The 27,070-nt window shown below is 63.7% G+C and overlaps 3 protein-coding genes across 8 annotated transcripts; 1 reads left to right on the forward strand and 2 right to left on the reverse strand.

Moving 5' to 3' along the window:
• Window positions 1–1,908: 1,908 nt before the first annotated feature.
• Window positions 1,909–4,737, reverse strand: LOC133627587 (RNA-binding protein FUS-like; the record flags this gene model as incomplete). The annotated part of the gene is made up of 4 exons (XM_062013875.1): window positions 4,504–4,737; window positions 2,447–4,329; window positions 2,093–2,342; window positions 1,909–1,977 (listed from the first exon to the last, which is right to left on the reverse strand). Coding segments are annotated over exons 1-4 (2,436 nt in total), but the record flags the coding sequence as incomplete, so codon positions are not given.
• On the forward strand, window positions 2,000–9,544 carry SMPD2 (sphingomyelin phosphodiesterase 2). 4 transcript variants are annotated; one of them, XM_062013574.1, is made up of 11 exons: window positions 2,000–2,079; window positions 4,700–4,785; window positions 5,639–5,735; window positions 6,497–6,573; window positions 6,796–6,889; window positions 6,978–7,067; window positions 7,363–7,445; window positions 7,649–7,781; window positions 7,869–7,973; window positions 8,052–8,208; window positions 8,827–9,544. In XM_062013574.1, the coding sequence occupies exons 2-11, from the start codon at window positions 4,736–4,738 to the stop codon at window positions 9,168–9,170; spliced, it is 1,230 nt and encodes a 409-aa protein (XP_061869558.1). In that variant the 5' UTR covers window positions 2,000–2,079; window positions 4,700–4,735; the 3' UTR covers window positions 9,171–9,544. The 4 variants fall into 4 exon arrangements, with proteins under 4 accessions (XP_061869558.1, XP_061869555.1, XP_061869557.1 ...); XM_062013571.1 differs by having other exon boundaries at window positions 2,015–2,079; window positions 4,664–4,785; XM_062013573.1 differs by lacking the exon at window positions 2,000–2,079 and adding an exon at window positions 4,063–4,353 and having other exon boundaries at window positions 4,664–4,785.
• MICAL1 (microtubule associated monooxygenase, calponin and LIM domain containing 1) lies at window positions 9,545–27,070 on the reverse strand. Of its 3 annotated transcripts, none has more exons than XM_062013564.1 (25): window positions 27,010–27,070; window positions 22,559–23,068; window positions 21,254–21,461; window positions 21,019–21,135; window positions 20,181–20,276; window positions 19,948–20,103; window positions 19,637–19,737; window positions 18,550–18,807; window positions 18,040–18,155; window positions 17,831–17,957; window positions 17,495–17,567; window positions 16,889–17,039; window positions 16,626–16,813; window positions 16,412–16,518; window positions 15,318–15,368; window positions 15,143–15,220; window positions 14,214–14,373; window positions 13,883–13,965; window positions 12,918–13,380; window positions 12,712–12,797; window positions 12,467–12,565; window positions 12,248–12,341; window positions 12,064–12,163; window positions 11,892–11,965; window positions 9,545–11,798 (listed from the first exon to the last, which is right to left on the reverse strand). In XM_062013564.1, the coding sequence occupies exons 2-25, from the start codon at window positions 22,811–22,813 to the stop codon at window positions 11,668–11,670; spliced, it is 3,372 nt and encodes a 1,123-aa protein (XP_061869548.1). In that variant the 5' UTR covers window positions 22,814–23,068; window positions 27,010–27,070; the 3' UTR covers window positions 9,545–11,667. The 3 variants fall into 3 exon arrangements, with proteins under 3 accessions (XP_061869548.1, XP_061869549.1, XP_061869547.1); XM_062013565.1 differs by lacking the exon at window positions 27,010–27,070 and adding an exon at window positions 26,284–26,347 and having other exon boundaries at window positions 16,889–17,036; XM_062013563.1 differs by lacking the exon at window positions 27,010–27,070 and adding an exon at window positions 26,284–26,347.

The following is a 27,070-nucleotide window of genomic DNA, read 5'->3' on the forward strand; positions in this document are numbered from 1 at the left end:
CAACCCCATGGCAAACACATCTCTGCACTTCCCTCCAGCAGCACTGGTTTCAGTGACACACATTTTAGGGGTCACATCCTTGCCCATGCCAGGATCAGGGTTGAGTCTCTCCTACCTGTAAGAAACACCCACCACAGCCTTGCTCACAGTGCCTTGGCTGCTCCATTCACCCCATCCCAGAACAGGGGATCCAGATGATGCATTTTAACCCCAACTGCTTTTCCGCTTTCTGCAAGACAAACCATGGTATTTAGGTGCCCAAAGGCAGAGTCTGGCACCTCAGCTGATCCCTGATGCCATCAGGGCCAATGGCTTTGCATACCCTGAACACCTCTGGACTGAGCCCTCGTGGCCAAGAGGCCAATGGCAGCCTGGGCTGGGGCAGAAGGGCTGTGGGCAGCAGGTCAGAGAGGTTCTGCTGCCCCTCTGCTCTGCCCTGTGAGACCACAGCTGGGATGTTGTGTCCAGCTCTGGGCCCCTCAGCTCCAGAAGGACAGGGAGCTGCTGGAGAGAGCTCAGCACAGGGCACAGAGATGCTGGAGGGAGTGGAGCATCTGCCTTGTGCTGAAAGGCTAAGGGAGCTGGGGCTCTGCAGCTTGGAGAAGAGGAGCCTGAGGGGTGAGCTCAGTCATGTTCCAAATGCATCAAGGGTGGGTGTGAGGAGGCTGGAGCCAGGCTGTGCTCAGGGATGGCCAGTGACAGGACAAGGGGCAACGGGCACAAGCTGCAACAGAAGAGGTTCCAGAGACACAGCAGGAGGAATTTGTCCCCTGCTGAGGTGAGGGAGCCCTGGCAGGGGCTGCCCAGAGGGGCTGTGGAGGCTCCTTCTCTGGAGACATCCCAAACCCAGCTGGATGAGTCCCTGTGTGCCCTGCTCTGGGTGCTGCTGCCCTGGCAGGGGGCTTGCACTGGATGAGCTCTGCAGGTCCCTTCCAGCCCTTCAGATTCTGTGATTCATCAATACACAAACCCTCCCATGGCTGCTAAATGTGCCTCTGTCCTGCTGCTGTCCCTCTGGACTCTGGATGATAGGCTCATATAGATGGGGGGACCCACAGCCCCACTCTCACTGTGCCTCTGCTCTGTGTCATGGTGGGAGTGTGCCGTGTGGCACCAAGACATCTGAGAGATTTGTTCCCAACCAGGCTCCCTGTGGAGCTAATCCAGCCACAGGCTGGGGAAAAACAAACCCAGCAACAAAACACATCTGTAGGACTCCCAAAAAGAGTCCCTGAGAGCAATGCCAGACCCCCTGTCGCCCCGTGGGAACCAGCCCTTGGGGAGGACACTGGTGCCCCGGGAACAGGCTGTGGGATGTGCAGGCAATGCTGGGATGTGAAGGAGATCATGGAGGAGGAGAACAGTCCCCAGTATGGGACAGCTGCTGCCTCTGCCAGCCCGGGGCCCCTGCCAGGACCTGCTGCCCCCAGCCAGGGGCAATGCCCGGGGGGCTGCGGGGTGCTCCTGAGGTAACTGGGGAAGAAGGGGCTGATGTCCCGGGAGCGGGGGGATGTCGGGGAGGATTCCACAAGCCTCCGAGGAGCTGGAGGGAAGGATTCTTGTCCGGGCAGAGCCTCTGGGGCTGCTCTGGGAAGGCGCCGAGCAGAACCGGCCCTGGCACAGCCCCTTGCACGGCTGACGTCCCGCGGGGAGGGGGGGGGAAGGGCATCCCCAGAGGAAGAATTGTGCAAAGCCGCCCTTACCCCGCTATTGCCCCTGTGCCCCCCTCCAGTGCCCTCTGCCCGCTCCTCCACCGCTGCCCTCCCGCCTCTGCCTCAGCCACCAACCCCCCTCGGGGCTGTCCCGCTCCGCTCCGGCCCCTTCCTTTCGCTTCCTCCCCTCCCCTTCCCTCCCCTCCCCTTTCCTCCCCCTCCTCTCCCCTCCCTTCCCCCCCTCCTTCCCTCCCCTCCCCTTTCCTCCCCTCCTCTCCCCTCCCCTCCCCCCCCCCCTTCCCTCCCCTCCCCTTTCCTCCCCTCCTCTCCCCTCCCCTCCCTTTCCCTCTCCTCCCTTTCCGTGCCGTTGCGCTGCCTGTCGGGACGCGTAGTCCCGCGGCCCCGCGCCGCTCCCGCCCCGCACCAGGTCCGCTCCGCACCCCGATCCTGACCCCGCTCCGCACCCCGATCCCGCTCCGCACCCCGATCCCGCTCCGCACCCTGATCCCGCTCCGCACCCCGATCCTGACCCCGCTCCGCGCCTCGATGCCGCTCCGCCTGTTGCTCCGTTCCGCCTGTTGCTCCGTTCCCCTCCCCGTTCCGCCTGTCGGTCGGTTCCTGTCCCCGCTCCGCCTGTAGCTTCGCTCCTCTCCCTCTCCCTCCTGTTGCTCCGTTCCCCGCCGGTTCCGCCTGTAGCTCCGTTCCTGTCCCCGCTCCGCCTGTTGCCCCGGTTCCTGTCCCGGCTCCGCCTGTAGCTCGGTTCCTGCCCCGCTCCCTCCTGTTGCTCCGTTCACCGCCGGTTCCGCCTGTAGCTCGGTTCCTCTCCCCGCTCCGCCTGTCGCTCGGTTCCTGCCCCGCTCCGCCTGTAGCTCCGCTCCTCTCCCCGCTCCCTCCTGTTGCTCCGTTCCCCGCCGGTTCCGCCTGTCGCTCCGTTCCTGTCCCCGCTCCGCCTGTCGCTCCGTTCCTGTCCCCGCTCCGCCTGTCGCTCCGTTCCTGTCCCCGCTCCGCCTGTCGCTCCGTTCCTGCCCCGCTCCGCCTGTCGCTCCGTTCCTGTCCCCGCTCCGCCTGTCGCTCCGTTCCTGTCCCCGCTCCGCCTGTCGCTCCGTTCCTGTCCCCGCTCCGCCTGTCGCTCGGTTCCTGCCCCGCTCCGCCTGTAGCTCGGTTCCTGCCCCGCTCCGCCTGTCGCTCCATTCCTGCCCCGCTCCGCCTGTCGCTCGGTTCCTGTCCCCGCTCCGCCTGTAGCTCGGTTCCTGCCCCGCTCCGCCTGTAGCTCGGTTCCTGCCCCGCTCCGCCTGTCGCTCCGTTCCTGTCCCCGCTCCGCCTGTAGCTCGGTTCCTGCCCCGCTCCGCCTGTCGCTCCGTTCCTGTCCCCGCTCCGCCTGTCGCTCCGTTCCTGCCCCGCTCCGCCTGTCGCTCCGTTCCTGTCCCCGCTCCGCCTGTCGCTCCGTTCCTGCCCCGCTCCGCCTGTCGCTCCGTTCCTGTCCCCGCTCCGCCTGTCGCTCCGTTCCTGTCCCCGCTCCGCCTGTCGCTCCGTTCCTGTCCCCGCTCCGCCTGTCGCTCCGTTCCTGCCCCGCTCCGCCTGTAGCTCGGTTCCTGCCCCGCTCCGCCTGTCGCTCCATTCCTGCCCCGCTCCGCCTGTCGCTCGGTTCCTGTCCCCGCTCCGCCTGTAGCTCGGTTCCTGCCCCGCTCCGCCTGTAGCTCGGTTCCTGCCCCGCTCCGCCTGTCGCTCCGTTCCTGTCCCCGCTCCGCCTGTAGCTCGGTTCCTGCCCCGCTCCGCCTGTCGCTCCGTTCCTGTCCCCGCTCCGCCTGTCGCTCCGTTCCTGCCCCGCTCCGCCTGTCGCTCCGTTCCTGTCCCCGCTCCGCCTGTCGCTCCGTTCCTGCCCCGCTCCGCCTGTCGCTCGGTTCCTGTCCCCGCTCCGCCTGTCGCTCGGTTCCTGCCCCGCTCCGCCTGTAGCTCCGCTCCTCTCCCCGCTCCCTCCTGTTGCTCCGTTCCCCGCCGGTTCCGCCTGTCGCTCGGTTCCTGCCCCGCTCCGCCTGTAGCTCGGTTCCTGCCCCGCTCCGCCTGTAGCTCGGTTCCTGCCCCGCTCCGCCTGTCGCTCCGTTCCTGTCCCCGCTCCGCCTGTCGCTCCGTTCCTGCCCCGCTCCGCCTGTAGCTCCGTTCCTGTCCCCGCTCCGCCTGTCGCTCCGTTCCTGCCCCGCTCCGCCTGTAGCTCGGTTCCTGCCCCGCTCCGCCTGTCGCTCCGTTCCTGTCCCCGCTCCGCCTGTCGCTCCGTTCCTGCCCCGCTCCGCCTGTAGCTCCGTTCCTGTCCCCGCTCCGCCTGTCGCTCCGTTCCTGCCCCGCTCCGCCTGTAGCTCGGTTCCTGCCCCGCTCCGCCTGTCGCTCCGTTCCTGCCCCGCTCCGCCTGTAGCTCCGTTCCTGTCCCCGCTCCGCCTGTCGCTCCGTTCCTGCCCCGCTCCGCCTGTCGCTCCCCGCTGCCGCCCCCGTCCCGTTCCCCGCGGTGTCGCCGCCCGCCGGGTCCCGCGGGAGCCGGGGCAGGGAGGCCGCGGCCCGGGGCAGGGAGGCAGCAGCCCGGGGCAGGGAGGCAGCGGCCCGGGGACTCCAGCCCCGGGAGCAGACTCTGGGCTCGGCCGGAGCGGGGCCGGGAGCCTGGGGCTGCGGCTGCAGCGGGAGCCTGGGGCTGCGGGTCGCCCGGAGCATCCCGGTGCGTTTCCCGGGGGGAGGCCGTGCCCGTGGCTCACAGCGCTGCTTTGAACCCGCGGCTTAAAGCCCGTTCGGGAAGGATTTGCCGTGTTTGAGCCCCGGAGCCCGTCGCTGGCACCCCCCTGCCCCTGTTCGCGGGTGGAGGGCTCACCCGTGCGCTCTGGCTACGCGGGACCCTGTCCGGGGGCAGGTCGGGGTTCGGGATGGAGTTTGTGGGTGGGAAAGGAGGCGGCACCGGGGCCGCGCTGGAGCATCCCGGCTGTTGCCTCGGCCTGGCCTCTGCCGTGACAGCCTGGCTCTGCCCACGCCAGCTCCCCGGGGCTGTCACCCCAACACGCTGCCCGCAGGACTCCCCTCTGCCGCCCCCGAAGCCCTGCTGAGCCATGGAGGGAGATTCCCCCCTGCGCCTCCGCGTCTTCAGCCTCAACTGCTGGTGAGTGCAGAGTTTGCCGGGGTTGTGCAGGTGAGGATGGGGACACCCATGTCCCAACTGCTCCCCAGATTACATCCCATCTGCTCCCCAACCTGAGTCCCAACTGCTCCCCAGCCCATGTCCCATCTGCTCCCCAACCCATGTCCCAACTGCTCCCCAACCCATGTCCCAACTGCTCCCTGACCCATGTCCCATCTGCTCCCCAACCCATGTCCCAACTGCTCCCCAACCCATGTCCCAACTGCTCCCCAACCCGTACCCCTCTGCTCCCCAGCCCACATCCCATCTGCTCCCCAATCCACATCCCAACTGCTCCCCAAATTACATCCCAACTGCTCCCCGACCCATGTCCCAACTGCTCCCCAAATTACATCCCAAATGCTCCCCAACCCGTGTCCCAACTGCTCCCCAAATTACGTCCCATCTGCTCCCCAACCTGAGTCCCAACTGCTCCCCAACCCGTGTCCCAACTGCTCCCCAAATTACGTCCCATCTGCTCCCCAACCCACGTCCCATCTGCTCCCTGACCCATGTCCCAACTGCTCCCCAACCCGTGCCCCTCTGCTCCCCAACCCGTGTCCCAACTGCTCCCTGACCCATGTCCCCTCTGCTCCCCAGCCAGGGATGAGCTTCCTCGATTCTGCAGGCAGGACAAGCCGTCCTCAGGCAGCCTCCCTGCACATCCCTCTTGTCCCCATGTCCTCACAAAGCACCTTCCTCCCCCCTCCCTTCTCTCCCAGTCTGCATCTTGCCCGTCCCAGTAGCACTGGGATGTTCAGGAGCACTGTGTCCCCTGTTGTGGGTCCCAGCAGCCCCCATCACCCCATGCTGTGACCACCCCCTGTCCCATCAGGGCCATCCGCTACCTGAGCAAGCGGCGGCAGGAGCGCGTGCGGCTCATCGGGGACACGCTGCAGCGGGACAGCTTCGACCTGGTGCTTCTCCAGGAGGTGAAGCAGCCCCTGAGCTGAGTGTGCTCCTTCCCTCACCATGAGCTGAGTGTGCTCCTTCCCTCACCATGAGCTGTGTCCCTTTCCTCACCATGAGCTGAGTGTGTCCCTTCCCTCACCATGAGCTGAGTGTGCCCCTTCCCTCACCATGAGCTGTGTCCCTTCCCTCACCATGAGCTGTGTGTGCTCCTTCCCACACCATGAGCTGTGTGTGCTCCTTCCCTCACCATGAGCTGAGTGTGCTCCTTCCCTCACCATGAGCTGAGTGTGTCCCTTCCCTCACCATGAGCTGTGTGTCCCTTCCCTCACCATGAGCTGTGTGTCCCTTCCCTCACCATGAGCTGAGTGTGCTCCTTCCCTCACCATGAGCTGTGTGTGCTCCTTCCCTCACCATGAGCTGAGTGTCCCTTCCCTCACCATGAGCTGAGTGTGCTCCTTCCCTCACCATGAGCTGAGTGTGTCCCTTCCCTCACCATGAGCTGTGTGTGCTCCTTCCCTCACCATGAGCTGTGTCCCTTCCCTCACCATGAGCTGAGTGTGTCCCTTCCCTCACCATGAGCTGAGTGTGTCCCTTCCCTCACCATGAGCTGAGTGTGCTCCTTCCCTCACCATGAGCTGTGTCCCTTCCCTCACCATGAGCTGAGTGTGTCCCTTCCCTCACCATGAGCTGAGTGTGCTCCTTCCCTCACCATGAGCTGAGTGTCCCTTCCTAGCCTGTGAAATGAGCTCCCCTGTTCTCAGCCCATGCTGCTGTTCCCCAGGTGTGGAGTGAGCAGGACTACAGCCACCTGAAGGCCAGGCTGGGGGGCTGTTACCCCTTCTGCCATTACTTTCGCAGGTGAGGGGCTGGGCTGGGTTGGCACCGGGTTGGCAGTGGGGCAGTGCCAGCGCTGGGCATGGACATCAGTGCAGGGGCTGGGGATCCCCTCTGTCCTCATGAGCAACGTTCATGGGATCACACTCAGTGTGAGGGGTCTGGGGAGCCCCCTTGGCTCGGGGCTGGGACGAGGCAGAGGAAGAATGGGCCACAATCCCTCACTGGGCTTTTCCCCTCTCACAGCGGCGTGATCGGCAGCGGCCTCTGCGTCTTCTCCAGGTTCCCCATCCTGGACACCCTCCTATACCAGTACTCACTGAATGGGTACCCCTACATGGTGAGCAGGGCAGGGGGCACACAGCACTGCCATGCCCAGTGCCCCTGAGGCTCCCCAGCCCCAGCCTGCTCCCCTTCCCCTCCGGCAGCTCCAGCACGGAGACTGGTTCTGCGGCAAGTCCGTCGGGCTCGTCGTCACTGAGATCTCTGGGATCACCTTCAACGTCTATGTCACCCATGTGAGCAGCCTGGGGAAGGACCTGTCGTGGGGAGGGTGATGGGGAGGGGCAGGACAAGTGGCCTCTACCTCTGCCTCGCTGTCCTCGTGCTCTGCACCGTGTCTCCTGGGGCTGTGCACTGGCTTCTAATGAATATTGTTGTGCAGGGGGGCAGGGACTCAGAGCCCGGCACCTCACCCAGGCAGAGGGGTCAGCCAGAGCCCAAAGGGACTGGATGGGTTTGCAGGGAGCCTGGGAGCAAGGGCTGGTGCTGGCACAGGGGTCAGAGCTGCTTTGCCCCCCTCCCTGTCCCCAGCTGCACGCTGAGTACTGCCGGGAGAAGGATGCCTACCTGCCCCACCGCCTGGTGCAGGCCTGGGAGCTGGCACAGTTCATCCGGTGAGCAGCTCTGGGGGTCCCACAGGGTGCCCCCACTGCAGGTGCCCAGCATCACCCCTTCCCCCAGGGCTTGTGCTGCACGGGCCTCCCGGTCACACTGAGCCCAGTCACCAGTGAGGCTGGGGAGCACTTGAAGGGGGGTCCCAATCACCCCAGTCCAGTGCAGGGTGGGGAAGGGGATGAGCCCCAACCCCTCCCTGCAGACACACCTCGAAGGCAGCTGACGTGGTGCTGCTGGGAGGGGACCTGAACATGCACCCCCAGGACGTCGGCGTCCGGCTGCTGCGCGGCTGCACGGGGCTGCAGGACGCCTTCGCCGAGGCTGCGCGCTTTGAGGTGAGCAGCAGGCAGTGAGCAGGGTCCCCTTCCCCCCCCAAAACCCCCCACACAAAGCCCTTCACCCACCCAGCTGCTCCATCTCAGGGCTGTGAGGATGGCTGCACCCTCATCCCCAACAACTGCTTCACTGCCAAGGCAGAGCTGCTGCCCTTCCCGCTGGGCATCCGCATCGACTACATCCTCTACAAGGTACCAGGGCGCTGGGGCGGCAGCTGTGGCTGGCAGGAGGGGAGGCACCAGTGTCACCCCTCCCATCCCCCTGCCCAGGCTGTCTCCAGCTTCACAGTTAAGTGTGAAGAGCTGAAGACCACCACAGGGACAGCCCCGGGCATGGACATCCCTTTCTCAGACCACGAAGCCGTGATGGCAACGCTGCACATCCAGAGGCAGGGACTGGCTGTGGGTGCCACCCTTGGCACAGCTGGTAAGGTGGTGGGGGCTGCTGCTGGGGTGCCCTGTGTGCAAGGGGCCTGCTGGATGGGCTGATGGAGATTTTGGGGATGTTTGCCCTTGCTTAGGGCATCCTGCTCATTGCACAGGCAGGGCAGAGCAGCAGGGATGAAGATGGGCAACAGAGCTGGTGAAGAGTCTGGAGAACAGGTCTGATGAGCAGCTGAGGGAATGGGGGTGTTGAGCCTGGAGAAGAGGAGGCTGAGGGGAGACAGGATTAGAGCAACTCCCTGAAAGGGGAATGTAGTGCGCTGGGGGTCAGTCTCTTCTCCAAAGTGATAGGCAATGGGCTGCAGTTGCCCCAGGGGAGGTTGAGGCTGGAGCTGAGGCAGAACTGTTTCCCTGAGAGGGGTGTCAGCCCTGTGCCAGGCTGCCCAGGGAGCTGGGGGAGTGCCCAGCCCTGGAGGGACCCCAAAGGCATGGAGCTGAGGTGCTGAGGGCTGTGGGTCAGTGCTGGGCTGGGCAGGGTGAGGGCAGGGCTGGGACTACAGCAGCTTCAGGGGCTTCAACAACCCAACTGATCCTGTGGTGGTTTCTAAGGAGGGCTGCAGGGGAAGGTCCCAGCCCCCTGAGCTGCTCCTGTGCCCCACAGAGGCCGCTCTGGCAGACGTGGTGACCGAGGCGCGGGCAGAGGTGTGCGTGGGGCTGCAGGCAGCGCGGCAGCAGCGCTTCTCCACGGGCAGGATGGCTGTGCTGGCCCTGCTGCTGCTGCTGCTGCAGGCAGTGGCCATGCTGGCTGTGCTGGCAGGGCTGGCAGCTGGGCAACCCTTCCCCAAGCTCTCCTTCTCCCTCCTGGCCTTCCTGGCCGTCGGCATCCTCCTCCTCGCCACCGGCCTCCACCTGTTCCACACGATGGAGGTGAAGATGCTGCAGGGCACCGAGGAGCAGATGCGGCTGCTGCAGCGGCTGCTGCAGGAGCGGCCCAGCCACAGCTGAACTGGGGCTGCAGCTGTCCCACCGTGTCCCTCCAGCCCCATCTTCGCTCCTTTCAGTCCCTTTTTCTAGCTGACATCTGGTTTTAGGCCACTGTGGCTGCTTTGGGCCGACAGCTGCCTCTCTGGGTGAAGCGTGTGGGGCAGGTTTGTCACATTGGCCCTCGTGGAAAGCAAAACAGAGGCAGGTTTTAATTGCTGGGGGTTTTAATACACCTTTTCTACCTGGAGGGACCCACCAGTGTGGCCAGGGAAGCTCAAGAGGCTCAGCCTCCCCTTGCCTGAGGTGGCTTTGGGGGCTCCTGGTGAAACCTGGCAGCTGCTCCAGCAACCAGACTTGACTTGGATAGAAAATAAAGGCAGAGTTTTAGCCCTTGGCACTGGGTCGAGGAGGCTTTATTCAAAGGGAGGAGGGGCTGCAGCAGGATAGAAAGTGCTGGTACAAACCCAGGAGGTTTGGAGTGGCAGACAAAGGTTGAACACGGAGGGTAAAGGTCCCATGCCTGGGACCACCATACCCAACACAGCTGGGGCTGCCATAAGCACCATTTGGCCATGGAGGCCACCCTGCAGCAACCAGGGAGGTCTGAGAGGTCTGTGCTAAGGCCACTGTGGCATTGGCAAGCAAGAGAAAGCACAGAGGACACGGCTGCCAGCGTCCCTTGTCCTTGGTGTCACACCCTGGGCACAGTCCCCCCAGTGAGCTGCTGAACACGAAGCCTCTTCCCCAGCCCAGAGGCCTCACAGAGGGGTCTCTGACACAGGCTCCCTGCAGCACCCAGGCACAGGATGGATGTGGCACCCACGGGCAGCGATGCACGGTGCTCTCATCAGCCCTCACTGTCACTGGGCCCACCTGTAGAGCCAGAGGTGTGTGCCTGGGATGGGTGTCCTGAGTTAGGATGGGAATCTTGGATTAGGATGGGTATCCTGGGTTAGGATGGGTGTCCCAGGTTAGCATGGGTGTCCTGAGTTAGGATGGGTATCCTGAGTTAGGATGGATGTCCTGGGTTAGGATGGGTATCCTGAGTTAGGATGGATATCCTGGGTTAGGATGGGTATCCTGGGTTAGGATGGGTGTCCCAGATTAGGATGGGTTTCCTGAGTTAGGATGGATATCCTGGGTTAGGATGGGTGTCCTGGGTTAGGATGGGTGTCCTGGGTTAGGATGAGTGTCCTGGGTTAGGATGTGTATCCTGGGTTAGGATGTGTATCCTGGGTTAGGATGGATATCCTGGGTTAGGATGGGTGTCCTGGGTTAGGATGAGTGTCCTGGGTTAGGATGTGTATCCTGGGTTAGGATGTGTATCCTGGGTTAGGATGGATATCCTGGGTTAGGATGGGTGTCCTGGGTTAGGATGGATATCCTGAGTTAGGATGGGTATCCTGGGTTAGGATGGGTGTCCTGGGTTAGGATGGGTATCCTGAGTTAGGATGGGTACCTTGGGTTAGGATGGATATCCTGGGTTAGGATGGGTGTCCTGAGTTAGGATGGATATCCTGGGTTAGGATGGGTATCCTGGGTTAGGATGGGTATCCCAGATTAGGATGGGTATCCTGAGTTAGGATGGATATCCTGGGTTAGGATGGGTATCCTGAGTTAGGATGGATATCCTGGGTTAGGATGGGTATCCTGAGTTAGGATGGGTACCTTGGGTTAGGATGGATATCCTGGGTTAGGATGGGTATCCTGAGTTAGGATGGATATCCTGAGTTAGGATGGATATCCTCGGTTAGGATGGATATCCTGGGTTAGGATAGATGTCCCAGATTAGGATGGGTATGCTGGGTTAGGATGGGTGTCCTGGGTTAGGATGGGTATCCTGGGTTAGGATGGGTACCTTGGGTTAGGATGGATATCCTGGGTTAGGATGGATATCCCCAGCTGTGAAGGATGTCCTGGGGTGGTTTCCTGGTGCAGCCCCTCCACACCTGGCATCTCTGCTGTGACCTGCCTGTGGTGCCTGGGGCACAGGGACAGGCAGCACTGGAGGGATCCCTTGCCAGGAGCCTGTTGTGAGGCAGCCAGGGGTGCAGCTCAAGCATGAGGGACTCTGGCAGACCAGAGGCTTTCAATGCCCTGGCCAAGCCTCGGGGCAGCATCCCCTCGAAGGGCTGACAGCTCTGGGACCTGCAGTGCTGGGCAAGACCCTGCTTCCCTTTGGGGCTCCCTCCTGTAGCAAAGCCCAGGCAGAGCCACCACAGCCCCTGTTTTGCAGCCCCTGCAAATCTCATTTTCAAGCAAGCACGAGGCAAAGCCAGTGCAGCCAAGCGTGGGGGTGCCCTGTCTGCACCCCAAAGCTGCTCCTCAGTGTCTCCCCCCACGGGCATCCACCAGCAGGTCGGCCCCTCCACAGCAGCTTTGGCAAGCAGGGAGCTGGAGACACCACAGCAGCTTGGGCATCATCACCTTCCCAGGCAGCTCAGGGTGGCACTTTGCTGGGGTGGGGGACAGCACAGGTCCCCCTGCAGCGAGGTGGTGGCTGCTGGGGCTGCAGGGCTCAGGACTGCAGCTCGCTGAGCCGCTTCTCCTCCTGGATGTGGATGAGGACGTTGCGCTTGTTCACCACTTCCAGCAGCTGCACCAGGATCTTCTGCTCAGCTGCACGATCCTCAGGGGTCTTCAGGGATTCTGTGGGAGCAGAGAGCTGCAGCAGGGCGCAGAGCCCCTGCCCCACACCCCCCACCATGCACAGGGATGCCCCTGGCACGGGCTGGCACTCACCTTCCTTATTCATGTAGCACCGGAGCTTCTGGTCAAGCTGCCACTGCTGCTCCTCCAGCTTCAGCTCCTGCACCCTGTGGGGAGGGAAGCAGGGTGCTGGGTGCTGAGCTTGGAGGAGTTGGGGTGAGCTGAGCCCCAGCAGCAGCCAGGGACCACCCCCCCCAAGCCTTACGCTATCATGAGATCCGACTCCTCGGACATCAGGCTGTTCTTCTTCTGGACCAGGAACAGAAGCTGGTTCAGCCACTGTGTCTTCTGGTCAGTTGGGCTTCCTGCAGGCCAGGAGGGACACATCAGTGGGGCACAGACCCCCCTCATTTGCAGGGGTCACAGTGCCCCAACTGCTCTGGCCTCACCATCCTCATCCCGGAGCAACTTCTCCAGGGTAATGCCCTGCTGCTCCAGCTCCCGGAACGTCACCTCGATCTCCTCCAGCCGCCTCTGGATGGCCTGGCAAGGCAAGGGCAGTGCTTGCCCAGGGGCCAGCACCTCCTGGCACGTGGGCACCAGCAGCAGGATGCAGGGGACAGGGGATGGCACCGGACTGCAGTCCTGGCTCTTGCCCATGGGGCTACCTGGGCTTTGCAGAACCGCTTCATCTGGGCTTCCCTGGCCCGGCGGGTCAGTGTCCGCTTCCACGTGGGATATTTCTCCTCTGGAGCCAGCTCCAGGCACTGTGAGGGGTGGGTGGCACAGGCAGAGGGTCAAGGCCTGTGCTGGGCACCTCCTGCCCCAGCAGCCATGGCACAGCCAGACCTGATGCCTCTGTGAGACGAGTCACTGGCAAGAGCCTCAGCCACCACCCAGGGAAAGCACTCACTGACTCTGCCATCATGCTAAGGTCTGTGCCTTCCTCCTCCTCATCCTCCTCATCCTCCTCTTCTTTGCTGTCACTGTCCTCCAAAGCTGCCCCAAGAAAAGAGCTATTCTGGGATGGTGCCCCACGAGCAAGACACGGGGCACAGCAGGGTGCTGGCAGGACCCAGAGCCCTGCTTGGCCAGATACCCCAGCTTGTAGCCACCTACCTTCCTCCACACCCATTTCCTCCTCCTCCTCCTCCTCCTCCTCCTCCCAGGAGTCTGGTGCATGCCACAGGGCAGGGAGGGCTGCGGGTGCTGCTTGGAGCCGCAGCCGAGCTGGCTTTGGTGGCGGCTCCAGCTCTGCCTCGCTGGTGAGGTTCAGTGTGGACAGCTTGAGCTTCTCTGTCGGCGTGAGAACAATCTTCTTCCTGCCCCTGCTCTCCTCACCCTCCTCTGCTGCCCCCTGGGGCTCTGCTGCAGGATCTTGCTCCTCCCTGGCATCGCCCCCAGACTGTGCCAGCAGCTCCTGCTCCTCTGTGTCACCAGCATCTGCAGCATCCTCTGCTGCTCCAGGCTCTCTCCCTGTGTGTGGGGCTGCTGCTGGGGGCTGCAGGGCGCTGGCTGCCCCCTCCGTGGGGGGCTCAGACAGGCTCCCAGCATCTGAGGGTGGGCAGGTGGCAGCAGCATCCTGGGGGCAGAGCCAGCATGGAATCACAGAATGGAGGGGGTTGGAAGGGACCTTTAGAGCTCATCCAGTCCATCCCCCTGCTCAAGCAGCTCCACCTGGATCAGGTCACACAGGAACGTGTCCAGGTGTGTTTGGAAACCTCCTGAGGAGCCTCCACACCCTCCCTGTGCAGCCTGGGCCAGGGCTCCCTCACTCCAACACTGAAACAGTTTTGCCTTGTGTTTCAGTGGAACTTTTTCTGTTGCAGCTTCATCCCATCAGCCCTTGTCCTGGCACTGGCTACAACACAAACAAGTGCTGCCCCAACCTCCTGACACCCACCCTTTAGGTACTTGTAACTATTGCTGAGCTCCCCCCTCAGTCTCTTCTCCAGCCTGAACAGCCCCAGGTCCCACAGCCTTTCCTTACAAGCAAGATGCTCCATCCACAGCCATTGTGGGGATGATTCAACACGGGGCCACACTCCAGCATCTCCCCCCCACCCCTCTGGGCACTGACTCACCGCACTGGGCAGCGCTGGGGGCTCATCCTGGGCCAGCTCCATCCCAGCTGCACCGGGGTAGTGAAGTGAGCAGTAAAAGTGACCTGGGACAGGGCGAGAGGAGAAGGAACCAACCCCAAATGACACCCTTCCGAAGCACACAAACCTTCCCCACAGCATCTCCCTCCCTTCCCCAGCCCCAACAGCATCTCCCTCCCTTCCCCAGCCCCCTCAGCATCTCCCTCCCTTCCCCAGCCCCATAGCATCTCCCTCCCTTCCCCAGCCCCCACAGCATCTCCCTCCCTTCCCCACCCCCCACAGCATCTCCCTCCCTTCCCAGCCCCCTCCTCACCGTGCTGCTGGTGGAAGCAGTAATCGCCCAGGCGCAGCGTGGCGCCGCAGCTCCGGCACTGGAAGCAGCCGCGGTGGAAGAAGCGGCCGTGGGCGCTGCAGCGCTCCAGCAGGAAGATGCGGCGGCCGCAGAAGTAACAGCGGTCGCTGCTGTCCCGAGGCTGCGGGGACACGGAGGGAGGCTGCAGGGACGGGGGCTGCAGCGCCCCGAGCGCTGACACTCACCAGAGGGGTTTTGGGGAGATGGGGAGAGGGGGTTGCCCCTTGCAATGGTGGTCTGGGTGCTCGGCTGGCACCGGGGAGGGAGCGCTGAGGCTTGGCTCTGGAAAACCAGTTGGTCCAGGAAGCAAGCAGGGAGGAGCTGGCAGCCCGTGGGCGTTGGATTGCACAGCCCTGGTGCCAGCCCTGAGCTTGGTGCCAGCCCTGAGCTCAGCCCCACAGCCTCTGGTGTCCCCACAAGCGCCCACCCACCCACTCCGAGCTCAACCCCCCCACCCCAAGCTCAACCCCCCCACCCCGAACTCAACCCCCCCCACCCCGAGCTCAACCCCCCCACCCCGAGCTGAACCCCCCCACCCCGAGCTCAACCCCCCCCACCCCGAGCTGAACCCCCCCACCCCGAACTCAACCCCCCCCACCCCGAGCTCAACCCCCCCAACCCCGAGCTCAACCCCCCCACCCCGAGCTCAACCCCCCCAACCCCGAGCTCAACCCCCCTACCTCGAACTCAACCCCCCCCAACCCCAAGCTGAACCCCCCCACCCCGAACTCAACCCCCCCCACCCCGAGCTGAACCCCCCCAACCCGAGCTCAACCCCCCACCCCGAGCTCAACCCCCCCACCCCGAGCTCAACCCCCCCACCCCAAGCTCAACCCCCCCCACCCCGAGCTGAACCCCCCTCCCACACTCCAGGCTGGCAAAAGACACACCTGCCCTGGGTCCATGGTGGCACTTTGCACTGGTTTGGGGACAGTCTCCAAAGTGTCTGCACTCAGCTCCGTGTCCAGCTATGAGCAACCCAAGGGGAAGGTCAGCCCCCTGCTCCCCCCCTGCCTCAGCTTCACCCTGGCACAGCACCCCTCAAGCTGCCCAGGCCAGACCCACCTCGGCATCCCTGTGAATCCTCTTGGCTTCAACATCCTTCTGGGCACTGTCCTGCAGATGCAAAAGGAGTGGCTAGGATGGGGAGGGGATGGGGAGCGGTCCTGGGGTGTCATGAGGGTCTGTGTGGGGGTCCCTCAGGGTTGGGGGTGGTTTGGAGGGTCTGTGTGAGGGTCTATGTGGGGGTCCCTCAGAGGTTGGGGGTGGTTTGGAGGGTCTGTGTGGGGGTCCCTCAGGGATGGGGGGTGGTTTGGAGGGTCTGTGTGGGGATCTGTGTGGGGGTCCTTCAGGGTTGGGGGTGGTTTGGAGGGTCTGTGTGGGGGTCTGTATGGGGGTCCCTCAGGGTTGGGGGTGGTTTGGAGGGTCTGTGTGAGGGTCTGTGTGGGGGTCCTTCAGGGTTGGGGGTGGTTTGGAGGGTCTGTGTGGGGGTCTGTATGGGGGTCCCTCAGGGTTGCGGGTGGTTTGGAGGGTCTGTGTGGGGGTCCATCAGGGGTGGGGGGTGGTTTGGAGGGTCTATGTGGGGGTCCCTCAGGGTTGGGGGTGGTTTGGAAGGTCTGTATGGGGGTCCCTCAGAGGTTGGGGGTGGTTTGGAGGGTCTGTGTGGGAGTCCCTCAGGGATGGGGGGTGGTTTGGAGGGTCTGTGTGAGGGTCTATGTGGGGGTCCCTCAGAGGTTGGGGGTGGTTTGGAGGGTCTGTGTGGGGGTCCCTCAGAGGTTGGGGGTGGTTTGGAGGGTCTGTGTGGGGGTCCCTCAGGGTTGGGGGGTGGTTTGGAGGGTCTGTGTGGGGGGTCTGTATGGGGATCCCTCAGGGGTGGGGGGTGGTTTGGAGGGTCTGTGTGAGGGTCTGTGTGGGGGTCCCTCAGAGGTTGGGGGTGGTTTGGAGGGTCTGTATGGGGGTCCCTCAGAGGTTGGGGGTGGTTTGGAGGGTCTGTGTGGGGGTCCCTCAGGGTTGGGGGGTGGTTTGGAGGGTCTGTGTGGGGGGTCTGTATGGGGATCCCCCAGGGGTGGGGGGTGGTTTGGAGGGTCTGTGTGAGGGTCTGTGTGGGGGTCCCTCAGAGGTTGGGGGTGGTTTGGAGGGTCTGTGTGGGGGTCCCTCACCTGGGCACGCTTGAGGGTCAGGTTGTGGCTCCTCTGCAGCTTGCTGAGGAAGAGGATGGCCCCTCGTGTGCCGCCCGCTGACGCTGGCTTCTTGCTGACCTCTGCCTCTGCACAGAGCAGATGTGGCCATGGTGGGAGCCACCTTACACAGCAGGAGGGGTACCCAGCAAGCCCCAGTGTGGGAGGGGGGATAAGCACCCCTAAAACCTCGCACCTGGAGAGCCCTTGAAGGCTTCATAGAACTGGCTGAGGTAGGTGATGAGCCCCAGGCGATCCAGCTCTGTCACGTTGGCCATCTCCACGCTGGAGAGGATGGGCTGGATGCCCAGCTCCTGCTCTGCCAAGTCCAGTATCATCTGATGGGTCTGGATGGGATCCTGGGAGTCCACAGAGCCAAAGTCCCTGCAGGGAGCCGTGGGTGCCATGAGGATGGGCTGTGCAGGGCGAGGGGGCGCAGGCAGGGTCGGGGGCACTCACAGCAGGTCGGGGCGGAAGCGATGGATGAGGGCACAGAGCGCCAAGCCGCTGCTCCACGACGTGCTGAAGTTGGTCACTGCCACGCCACGGTACCCAGCAGTGCTGGCCTGGCACCAGCTCAGCAGCTCCTCATAGGCATCTCCAGCCACTGCTGGGGAGGGAACACACGTGTCCCTATCCCAGAGAGGCAGCCACCAGCACCAGTGCTGCAGCAGGGGGCTGCTGGAGGGGGTGATGCTCCCCACTGACCCCTCCAAAACCACCCATCCCCTGGCTCAATGAACAGGTTGATAAAAGCAGGCACCAAGATTTCACGTCCCAGCATCAGTGTGGGCCAGAAGGAGGGGGCCAGGCTGCCCTCAGCAAGAGCAGCTGCAGGGCTGTGTGCCCACAGGGCTGTGGGCAGGGAGAATGGAAACCAACGGTGCCACCAGGATGGAAACACAGCCAGTGCTGGCAGGAGGGTGGCAGCCAGCTGAACACCAGCCAGGCCTTGAGACAAGGAGGATGGGGAGGCAAATCGGGGCAGGAGCTGCTCTGGCATGGGCTGCAGGGAGCAATGGGGTGTCCTGGGGTTGGGGCTGGGGCAGGACCAGCTGCTCCTACCAGTGCTGAGCTGGTTGTCGCTTTTCCTCCTGTGGTCCACATCCACCATGCCTGTGAGGTAGAGGTCCTGGACCTGCCCATGGGAGTAAATGCCAGCAGCAGGTCAGCACGTGCACAGAGCCAGTGGCAGCACACAGGGAGCTGGCCCTGGCAAGGGGGGCACCCAGACCCCCACCCCCCACAGCAGCCACTACGGACAATGCATCGGATGCCCTGGGGACCCCCAGCTTCAGCCTCACACCCTCTGGGGACAGGTGACCACGTCAATTGGTGTCACCCTGACCCCAGGGAGGCCTGGGCTGGATGGCTGCCCCATGGCAGGACCTGGGCAGGTACCTGGCTGGCTCTGATGGCCTGCAGGTTGATGTTGGGGTAGCGCGTGGCCGGGTCGATGCTGTACTGGCTGATGTTCTTGTTGGTGTTGTCTGGGGAGGTCTGTGAGAGGTGCTGGTAGATGCTCTCCCTGGGTGCAAGGGATGGGGCTGGGCTCGAGGGGCTCATCCTGAGCCAGCTGAGGCCCAGCCCAGCAGCGTGGGGACACTCACCTCTCAGCCAGCACCTCCAGGGGAGGCGTCCCGGCCGCCCAGCGCCGCACCATCCACGCCGCGTCGAAGGCAGCCAGGAAGCCCCTGGCCACGCCAGTGCCCAGAGGCCAGAAGGGCTGTGAAGGGAAGGGCAGAGAGAGCTGGAGCCACACAGGAGACTGGGAGGACTGGGAGGAGGCCGGGAGCCGCGGGGCTTGGCTGGGGATGAAAGCAGCGAGCGGCGGCAGGACGCGCAGGGGAAGGACAGGCTCTGCCTCCTCCCCGGCTCCTGCAGCCGCCTCTGGGGAGGAGCTGGGCTGCTCCTCCACCCCGAAGCCACCTCAGACCTCTGGTGGGGCCAGGGAAGGGGATTAACCCCACCACAGCATCCCACCACCAGGACCTGGGGAGCTCGCCCCCGGCCATAGGGTGCAAGAAGCGCTCAGGGAGGGGGGGAATAGTGCAACCAACGGTCCCTGCAGGGAGAGGGGAAACTGAGGCACGGAACGGGGCTGGGAAGGGGACCCTCACCTCCACCAAGCAGTCCCCCACCAGCCCCAGCAGCACACGGGCCCCGTTGTGCTCCCGCACCAGCGCCGCGTTCTCCGAGCGCGTCATGCACGTGAAGTCGAACATGTCGACGTCGGGCAGCTGCCGGTGGTTGAGGGCAAACTCCAGCTCAGGCAGGCGGTAGTTGGTGGAGAAGTTGGCAGCTTCCTTGGCATAGCTGAGGAGGGCATCTCTGTTGATGTTCTCGGGGGACAGGAGGCTCTCGATGTCTGCTTTGTCCTGTGGGGATGGGGTGAAGCTGCACAGGACCCGCAGTTTGTGCCCCAGCCCTGGGATGGGCTGAGGCGGCAGCGTGGGCAAGGCCAATGGCAGCCTGGGGGCAGCAAGAGAGTGTGGGCACAGGGCCAGGGAGCTTCTGCTCCCCCTCTGCTCTGCCATAGCTGCTGAGGCCTCAGCTGGAGTCCTGGGGCCAGTTCTGGGCTCCCCAGCTGCAGAGGGACAGGGAACTGCTGCAGAGAGGCCAGTGCAGGGCCACCAAGATGCTGAGGGGATGGAGCATCTTCCTTGTGAGGAAAGGCTGTGGGACCTGGGGCTGTTCAGCCTGGAGAAGAGACTGAGGGGGGATCTCAACAACTCTTACAAGTACCAAAAGGTGGGTGTCAGGAGGATGGGGACACACTTTTTTCTGTAGTGCCCAGTGCCAGGACAAGGGCTGATGGGCATCAGCTGGGACACAAACAATTCCCCTGGCACAGGAGGAGAAAGTGCTTTGGTGCTGAGCTGAGGGAGCCCTGGCCCAGGCTGCCCAGGGAGGGTGTGGAGGCTCCTTCTCAGGAGGTTTCCAACCCCACCTGGACCCGTCCCTGTGTGACCTGATCTAGGTGGAGCTACTCTCTCTGAGGGTTGGACTGGATCATCTCCAGAGGTCCCTTCCAGCCCCCACCACACTGAGATGCTGTGAAAAGGATTTTTCCCCTGCATAGGCAACAGCTGGATGCAGCCTCCACCACCCCTTGCAGGGACAAATCCTGACCGATGATCTGCATCCCCCCCTCCATGCTTTCAGCTTTCACTCTGGGCTCACAGGGCTGGGTCCTGGCCTCCTCACCTGCAGGATCACCCCCTTCTTGAGCAGACTCTGCTTCTTGGCCGTCATGACAAAATAATGAGTGTCGTCCTTGTAGTACACAATGTTCTCCAGGTCGATGCCTGGTGATGGGGAAGGAGCTGAGCTGAGCCACGGGGCAGAGGCAGGACCACGAGGAGCCCCTGCACCGGGCTCAGCCACCGAGCATCCCTCGCAGCGGGTACCGGGGGACACGCTCCCCGTCCTCAGGGCACAACAAGGGCTGAGCCTGCAGCGGGGCCGGGAGGGCTCAGGGATGCCCCAGCCCCCCCCTGCAGCCCCCCAGCACAGACCTGTTTTGTTGTAGAGATTCTGGAAGAACTTCTGGTTGTAGATTCGGGCCACGCCGCTGATCTCGGCCACCTCCACCTCGGCCCGGCTGTGGCGGTTGATGAAGTTGGTGGTGATGCCGATGGCCAACTTCCCCCTCATCTCCTTCCTCTTGAACCCTGCGGGACGGGGCAGCCATGAGCTCAACCCCCGCTGGGCACGGGCTCAGGGCTGGCCAGGGACCCGCCGCCGTCACCTTCGGGGACAAACTTGCCGCCGCCGGCTGAGATGAGCACGTCGAACTCGTAGCGGCTGAGGGGAGAGGAGCCCGGCTGCAGCACAGCCCTCCAGCCTGGGGGAGAGGGGCATGGCAGAGCTGCAGCTCATGCAGCCACAGTCACAGCATGGGGGGCTGGAAGGGACCTGCAGAGCTCATCCAGCCCAGCCCCCTGCCCGAGCAGCTCCCACCTAGATCAGGTCACACAGGAATGTGTCCAGGGGGGTCTTGAAGAGCTCCAAGGAAGGAGCCTCCACACCCTCCCTGGGCAGCCTGGGCCAGGGCTCCCTCACTCAAACACTGACACAGTTTTGCCTTATGTTTCAAGGGAACTCTTTCTGTTTCAGCTTCATCCCATCACCCCTTGTCCTGGCACTGGATACAACACAAGCAAGTGCTGCCCCATCCTCCTGACACCCACCAGTGAAATACTTGTAACTATTGCTGAGCTCCCCCCTCAGTCTCTTCTCCAGGCTGAACAGCCCCAGGTCCCACAGCCTTTCCTCACAAGGAAGATGCTCCATCCCCTCAGCATCTTGCTGGCCCTGCACTGGCCTCTCTCCAGCAGTTCCCTGTCCCTCTGCAGCTGGGGAGCCCAGAACTGGCCCCAGGACTCCAGATGAGGCTTCATCTCATCTCGTCTCATCTCATCTCATCTCATCTCATCTCATCTCATCTCATCTCATCTCATCTCATCTCATCTCATCCCTTTCTCCACAAAAGGCATGGCTCAGGGTGGCAGATGGACTGGGGGGCACAGAGCAGCCACCTCCATCCCTGCCCTCGTCCCCAGAGAAGTCACCCTGTGATACCTTACCCTGTCCTCCAGCCTTGTCCGTGGGGGGCACGAGCCCCTTGAAGTGCAGGTTGACGTGCACGTCCACCCCCAGGAGCAGAGCCACCTTCAGCAGGATCAGCTGCAGCTGCCGGATACCTGCCCGGGCACAGGGGGCAACTCAGGGCCGCCCCCCCCTACCCCTGTGGCACGGTGTGAGGGACCCCCATGGGGTGCAGAGGCTTCCCCTCCCCCTGCCAAACCCCCCCAGACTCACTGATGTGGTCCAAGGTGCCGGTGCAGAAGCGGCCGTAGAACTTCTTGGCGCCCAGCGCGCGCAGGTCGTGGATGGCGAAGGGCCAGAGGTGCAGCACGTTGTTGCGCGAGAAGGAGCCGCGCTTGTCCAGCAGCACCACGCGGGCTCCCAGCAGCGCCAGCTCGATGGCCACCCGCAGCCCGCACGGCCCAGCACCCACCACCAGGCACTGCCAAAGGGATGGGCACGGCCTGGGCACGGGCACGGCCCCAGGGGCCTCGGCACCCACACGGGCACCAGCGCACCGCTGCTCCCCTTTTCCCCTGGGCTGACAGAACTGCTTCTCCCTGACAAACTGGGGGTTCTGTGGGGTGCCCTTTGCCTGGCTGCCCCAGCTCTGCCTTCACAGCAGCACTGGCAGCAATGAATCAGAGTCTCAAGGTCTGGAAGGGACCTGCAGAGCTCATCCAGTGCAGCCCCCTGCCACAGCACCACCCAGAGCAGGGCACACAGGGACTCACCCAGCTGGGGTTGGGATGTCTCCAGAGAAGGAGCCTCCACAGCCCCTCTGGGCAGCCCCTGCCAGTGCTCCCTCACCTCAGCAGGGAACAAATTCCTCCTGGTGTGTCTCTGGAACCTCTTCTGTTGCAGCTTGTGCCCGTTGCCCCTTGTCCTGTCACTGGCCATCCCTGAGCACAGCCTGGCTCCAGCCTCCTCACACCCACCCTTGATGCATTTGGAACATGACTGAGCTCACCCCTCAGGCTCCTCTTCTCCAAGCTGCAGAGCCCCAGCTGCCTCAGCCTTTCAGCACAAGGCAGATGCTCCACTCCCTCCATCATCTCTGTGCCCTGTGCTGAGCTCCCTTTACAGCACTCAGAGAGATAAGGCAGGTCCCTCCTTCGCCTGCAGCAGCACAGGACTCAGGAGATTTCATCAGCTCAGAACCAGGCCTTGGGTTTGATCTCCTGTCCCTACACAGGACTGGGGCACCAGCAAGTGGGGACAAAAGACATCAGCTCTGGGACACGAGGGTCCCTCAATCCCAGGAGGATGCTCTTGTCCCCCAGAAAGGGCTCTGTGGGTCCCTCTGCCCCTTTGCAGCCCCCTTGGGAGCAGCTCCTCCCCTGCAAGGAGCAGCTGGGAGGAGGAAGGACAATCACCCAGGTGACATCACACTGTGGAGAGCTGAGCAGCATCCCTGTCCCATTAAACTCCATCATCATCCTGCCCAGCACCCCCTGCATCCTCCTGGGGTGGGGGCTCAGGATGCCCCAGGGGATGCTCTCAGGGGAAGGAGGGACACAAACCCCACGGCCCCGGTACCTTGGTGCTGGCACAGGCTGTGCCCTGCTCGTAGTCCTTGTGCCCGGCTTTCTTATCCAGCTTGCTCCACAGAGCTTTGGCACTCCAGTAGTTGAGGGCAGCCTTGAGGCCATGGTAGAGCTGCAGCCCGCTGCCCTGCAGCCCCAGCTGCTGGCACAGCTCCCTGAAGCAGCTCAGCACCTCCTGGCACTCCCCGGCACGCAGGAACCTCTCGAAGGTGGCATGGGCCGGGTTGCCCGGCTCGTGGTGGCTCATCCCAGCTCAGGCAGGGAGCGAGGGGGGGACCCTCCTGGCCCCAGCAGCCTCAGCCCCAGCTGACACCACACCTTGGCACGAGGGGCCCTTTCTGGCAGCGCGTGGCGGAGCCTCCCCAGCCCCGGTGTCACCCGTGACGTCAGGGAGGGGACGGCGACGGCTGCGGTGGCAGCAGCTTCCTCCCCTCCCTACCTGCAGCAGCCAAGAGCAGAGTGAGGTGGCTCAAGGCTTCCTTCCTCTTCAGCCTCAGCCTCACTGGGGAGAGACAGAGAGAGGGGGGAGGGCAGGGGCAGATCAGCACAGAGGAAGCACGAAAAGCCAAACCACCACACGAACAGCCCCGTCCATCACACCCAGGGACCCAGGGCAGGGGGGTGCAGCACATCCCCCTGTGGGCACCCCAACCGCCCCTGGCACCTCCCAGGGCACTGGCTCTCCTTGCATCTGCCCCCCACTCCCAGCACTGTCCCCCCAGCACCGTCCCAGCCCACCCTGAGCACCAAGAAGCGCACAGCTTTGCCCTTGCCAGCTGCTGTCACCGGGGCCCAGGGCTGGAAAAGCTTCCCCCAGCCTGGCAAAGCAGCCAGACGAGACGTGGCAGTGCCAAGGAGGAGCCAGAGGAAAGGCTGGGGGAGCTGCAGTGCTCCTACCTTTGAACCATCGTTCTTTGCCCTCTCGCTGCTCGGCGTTGCCAGCAGGCACCCGGGCACATGGGCACACGGGCACACAGGGGTGGCAGCTGCCCTGCAGCAGCACCCAGAGGGGAAAACGTGGTGTGTGGGGGACAATCTGCCCTGGGTGGGCTGGGGGAAGGAGCTGGGCTTCAAGTTCAGTCCCACTCTGGCAACTTCCTGCTGCCCACACGAGCTTTGCAATGTCAGCTGGAGCCAAGGAGGATGCAAAGCACTTCTGCAGGTCACCTTCCCTCCCCAGCCCCACAGCCAGGGCATCCTGGCATTTTAACCTCTGCCTTCCCAGGCAGACACAAGGACAAAGCATCCAGCTGGGACAGAGCAGGGGCTGGCACCCACAGCACAGGGACAGAGGACACGGCTGATGCATCTGTGTCAGGGCTCTGACACCCAAGGACGATTCCTGCTCTCCTCCTGAGCATTGCCAGTGGGACAGAGGGAGCCTGGGGAAACTGAGGCACGGCTGCAACCCTCCCCAGAGAGTGCAGGCACTCTGTCCCATGGGAGGCTGCCTGGCAGGGCTCCAGTGCCCCCTGCAGCCCCAGCACATGGGGTTTGAGAGCTCATGTTACTGCAGTGGCACCTGCCAAGGCCACCAGGCAGCAGCCCCAGGGTGATGGAGCAGAAGCAGCTGCCTGTGCTGGGAGCTCAGAGGCATCACCAGCCTCTGGCTCCAATAAACAACCTCAAACATCTCAAGGCCTCAATTCCCACCAGACATGATGCTGGGGGTGGGGCACACTGACCAGGAAAGCTTTTCAGCCTCAGCACTTTGGCAGAGAGGCAAGGGGGAGGGAGAACAACAAGCCTTGTGTTACATCAAGTTTCCTACAGGAATGATGCTCGTGCTGGCACATCACATCCCCTTTGGCACACTGGAAACTCTCCTGACAACTGCAAGCAAGGACAGAACCACCCCCTGAGAGCCTCAGTTCCTGCAGGTTTGATGCAAATCAGCAGCTTCCAGCACACAAAGGTCAGTGCCAGGGAAGGAGGGCACGGAGCTGGGTCAGGCTGCCTCCAGCTCTGCTCTCCCCATGAACACCTCTGGCAAGGAAGGAAGTGGGGGGGTTGCAGCCAGCCCTGACTCAGCTTGTGGTGGCTGCAAACACAGAGACTATGAGGACAGGGCCTGGCTTTCCCCCTGCCCTGGCACAGGGATGGTGGAGGCATTATGGGGTAAGGAGAGCTGCCTCAGGGGTGCTGGGCTGCTGGTGAGCTCATGGGTCTTCCAGGCAATAGGGTGGAAAAGGATGCAAAGTCAGGAGGATTTCCAGCAGCAGAGCTCCTTCCAGCTGAGCTTCTTGCCTCACCATTGCTCTGGCTCCCAGCATGGACCAGGCTGCTCCAGGGTCCAGCCTGGAGACCCCCAAGACCCTGGGAAAGTCCTTCCAGCAACTTTGGGGATGATCACAAGGGCAGGATGGAGAGTTTCTTGTGGCCATCCAGCAGCTTGGCCAAAGATCCTGCTTTTGAGCACTGGCTGAGCTCTGCCAGTGCTAGGAGGAGGCTCAGGAGGAACATCCCAGGGGCAGGACTGGGCAGTGGGGACCTGAGCTGGTCTGGCTGGAGGGATGGGCATGTGGGTGCATGGGCACATCCAGGCTGAGCCCCCCCCCCCCCCTTAGCAGACCCCCAGCATGGAGCTGTGGGGAGGAGAGAGAACAAAGCTGCCAGCAGCACTGGTGAGGGCAGAGGCTGGCAGAGGCTGGCAGCTGCAGGGTGCTGTGGTGGAAGAAGTTCCCTTTTAAGGGTGTAGAAACCCCACCCGGGAAGCACATGTCAAAATCCCCCCTGGGAGGTGCAGGACTCTGGCAGCTGTGGGCAGCAGAAGTGGCCACTTCTCCAGACTGTTTTGGCCTTGCCCTTTGCAGGGAATGCACAGGCCAGAGCCCAGCCATGGCCCAGGGCAGAGACAACACCTTGTGAGGAGGGAGAGTGATGCTGCCTCCCCTTACTGAGGCTGCTCAGCTTTGTCACCTTGCTCAGCACCAGCCCCCCAGAGGGAACTGCCACTTGCAGCTGAATTGCAGCCCCAGGGGAAGTCTGCTCACAGGCAGGCTCCTCATCCTGCATCCTTTTCCTCCTTTGCCCCCAGCCACAGCAGCAGATGTGTCTTTGGGTACGGTGGTGAACCCTGTGTTTGGTCACCCAAATGTAGCTGGGTCTTCATCCACCCCAAGGAGAGGGACTGGGGGAAGTGTCCCCCAGCCTCAGTCCTGCCGTGGGGCCCATGGAGCATCCTCCCACTGCATGGGCAGAGGGCTTGGGATGGGAGAAAAGCACTTAGTGAAGCTTTGCCCATCATCCCACTCGGTACTGGGAATGGGAGGAGGAAGAGGAGGAAGAGGAGGAAGAGGAGGAGGAGTGGGAGCTGCTCACTTTTCCTTTCATCCCGAGGAAGGGGGGAGCAAAGCCCCGGAGCTGGAGAAGAAAAGCAACGAGGCTGGGGCTGAGAAGACTCAGCTGCCCCCCGGGAGAGGCTGCGGGGAGGGGACACCCGGAGACAAAGACCAGCGGGCATCAGCGCCCGGCATCGCGGGGACACGGCGGGACTCAGAGCCTCCCTCCCCCAGCACCCCCAAATCACTCCCCGGGGTCGGCAGTCGCCCCCTGCCCCCCGCCCAATACCCCCCCCGCGCAGCGATGCTCCTCGGCCCGCGGGATGCTGCCGGCTCCGAGCCCGCAGCACAGCCCATGGGACACGGGGCGGGGGGACAGCCCTGACTCTCACCCCCCTCCAGGGATGCTCTGCCCGTGCCCACCCCCCCTCCTCACCTCCAGAGCCTCTCGCAGGGGGAAACTGAGGCACGGCCAAGGGCGTGGGGAGGGGCTGAGCGCTGTTTGCGCCGGGCGAGGAGGAGCAGGAAACGCTCCTCGGCTGCGGCTCCGCAACTGCTGCCGGCTCGCCCTCCCTCCCTCCCCTCCCTCCCTCCCCTCCCCCTCGGCCGGGGACCCGCGCAGCGCGGCTGCCGGGGGGCGGCCCCGGGGCGGCCCCGCTGGGGCTGGGGCTGGGGCTGGGGGCAGCGGCTCCGGGAGAGGGGCCGGGGGGGCGGTTCCGACTTTGTGCCGCTGCAAAAGTTGCTGCAATTGTGTTTTTGCAGCGCTGGAGGCTGAATCACAAACACACACACACACACACACACACACACAGACACACAGACACACACACACCCCACGGCGGGCAGCGGGGCGGGAGGTGCACAGCTCAGCCCTGGCTGGGGCTGGGGGCTTTTTCTTGGGGGGAGGGCGGGGGGGAGGTAATTTCGGTGTGAGAAACCAACCCGCTTCGCTTTGTGCCTCGGCTCCGGCTGCCGCCCCGGATTTCCTCCCCCCGCACACACACAGGCGGAGCTGCGGGCTCGGGGGATGGGGGGCACCCGCTCAGGGTCAGCCCCGACCCCCAGCAGCGACCCAGAGCACCGGACCCTCGTGGGAACTCTCGGGGTGATGTTTCCATGGAAGTCCCCGGGGGTGGGAAGAACCTCAGCGGGGTGAAGGTACCTGGGGCAGAGGATGGAGCTGCCGGCGCGGCTGCTGCTGCTCCTTGCCGGGGGCTGTGTGG

Source organism: Colius striatus, chromosome 22, assembly GCF_028858725.1.
Source record: "Colius striatus isolate bColStr4 chromosome 22, bColStr4.1.hap1, whole genome shotgun sequence".
Classification (NCBI taxonomy): Eukaryota; Metazoa; Chordata; class Aves; order Coliiformes; family Coliidae; genus Colius; species Colius striatus.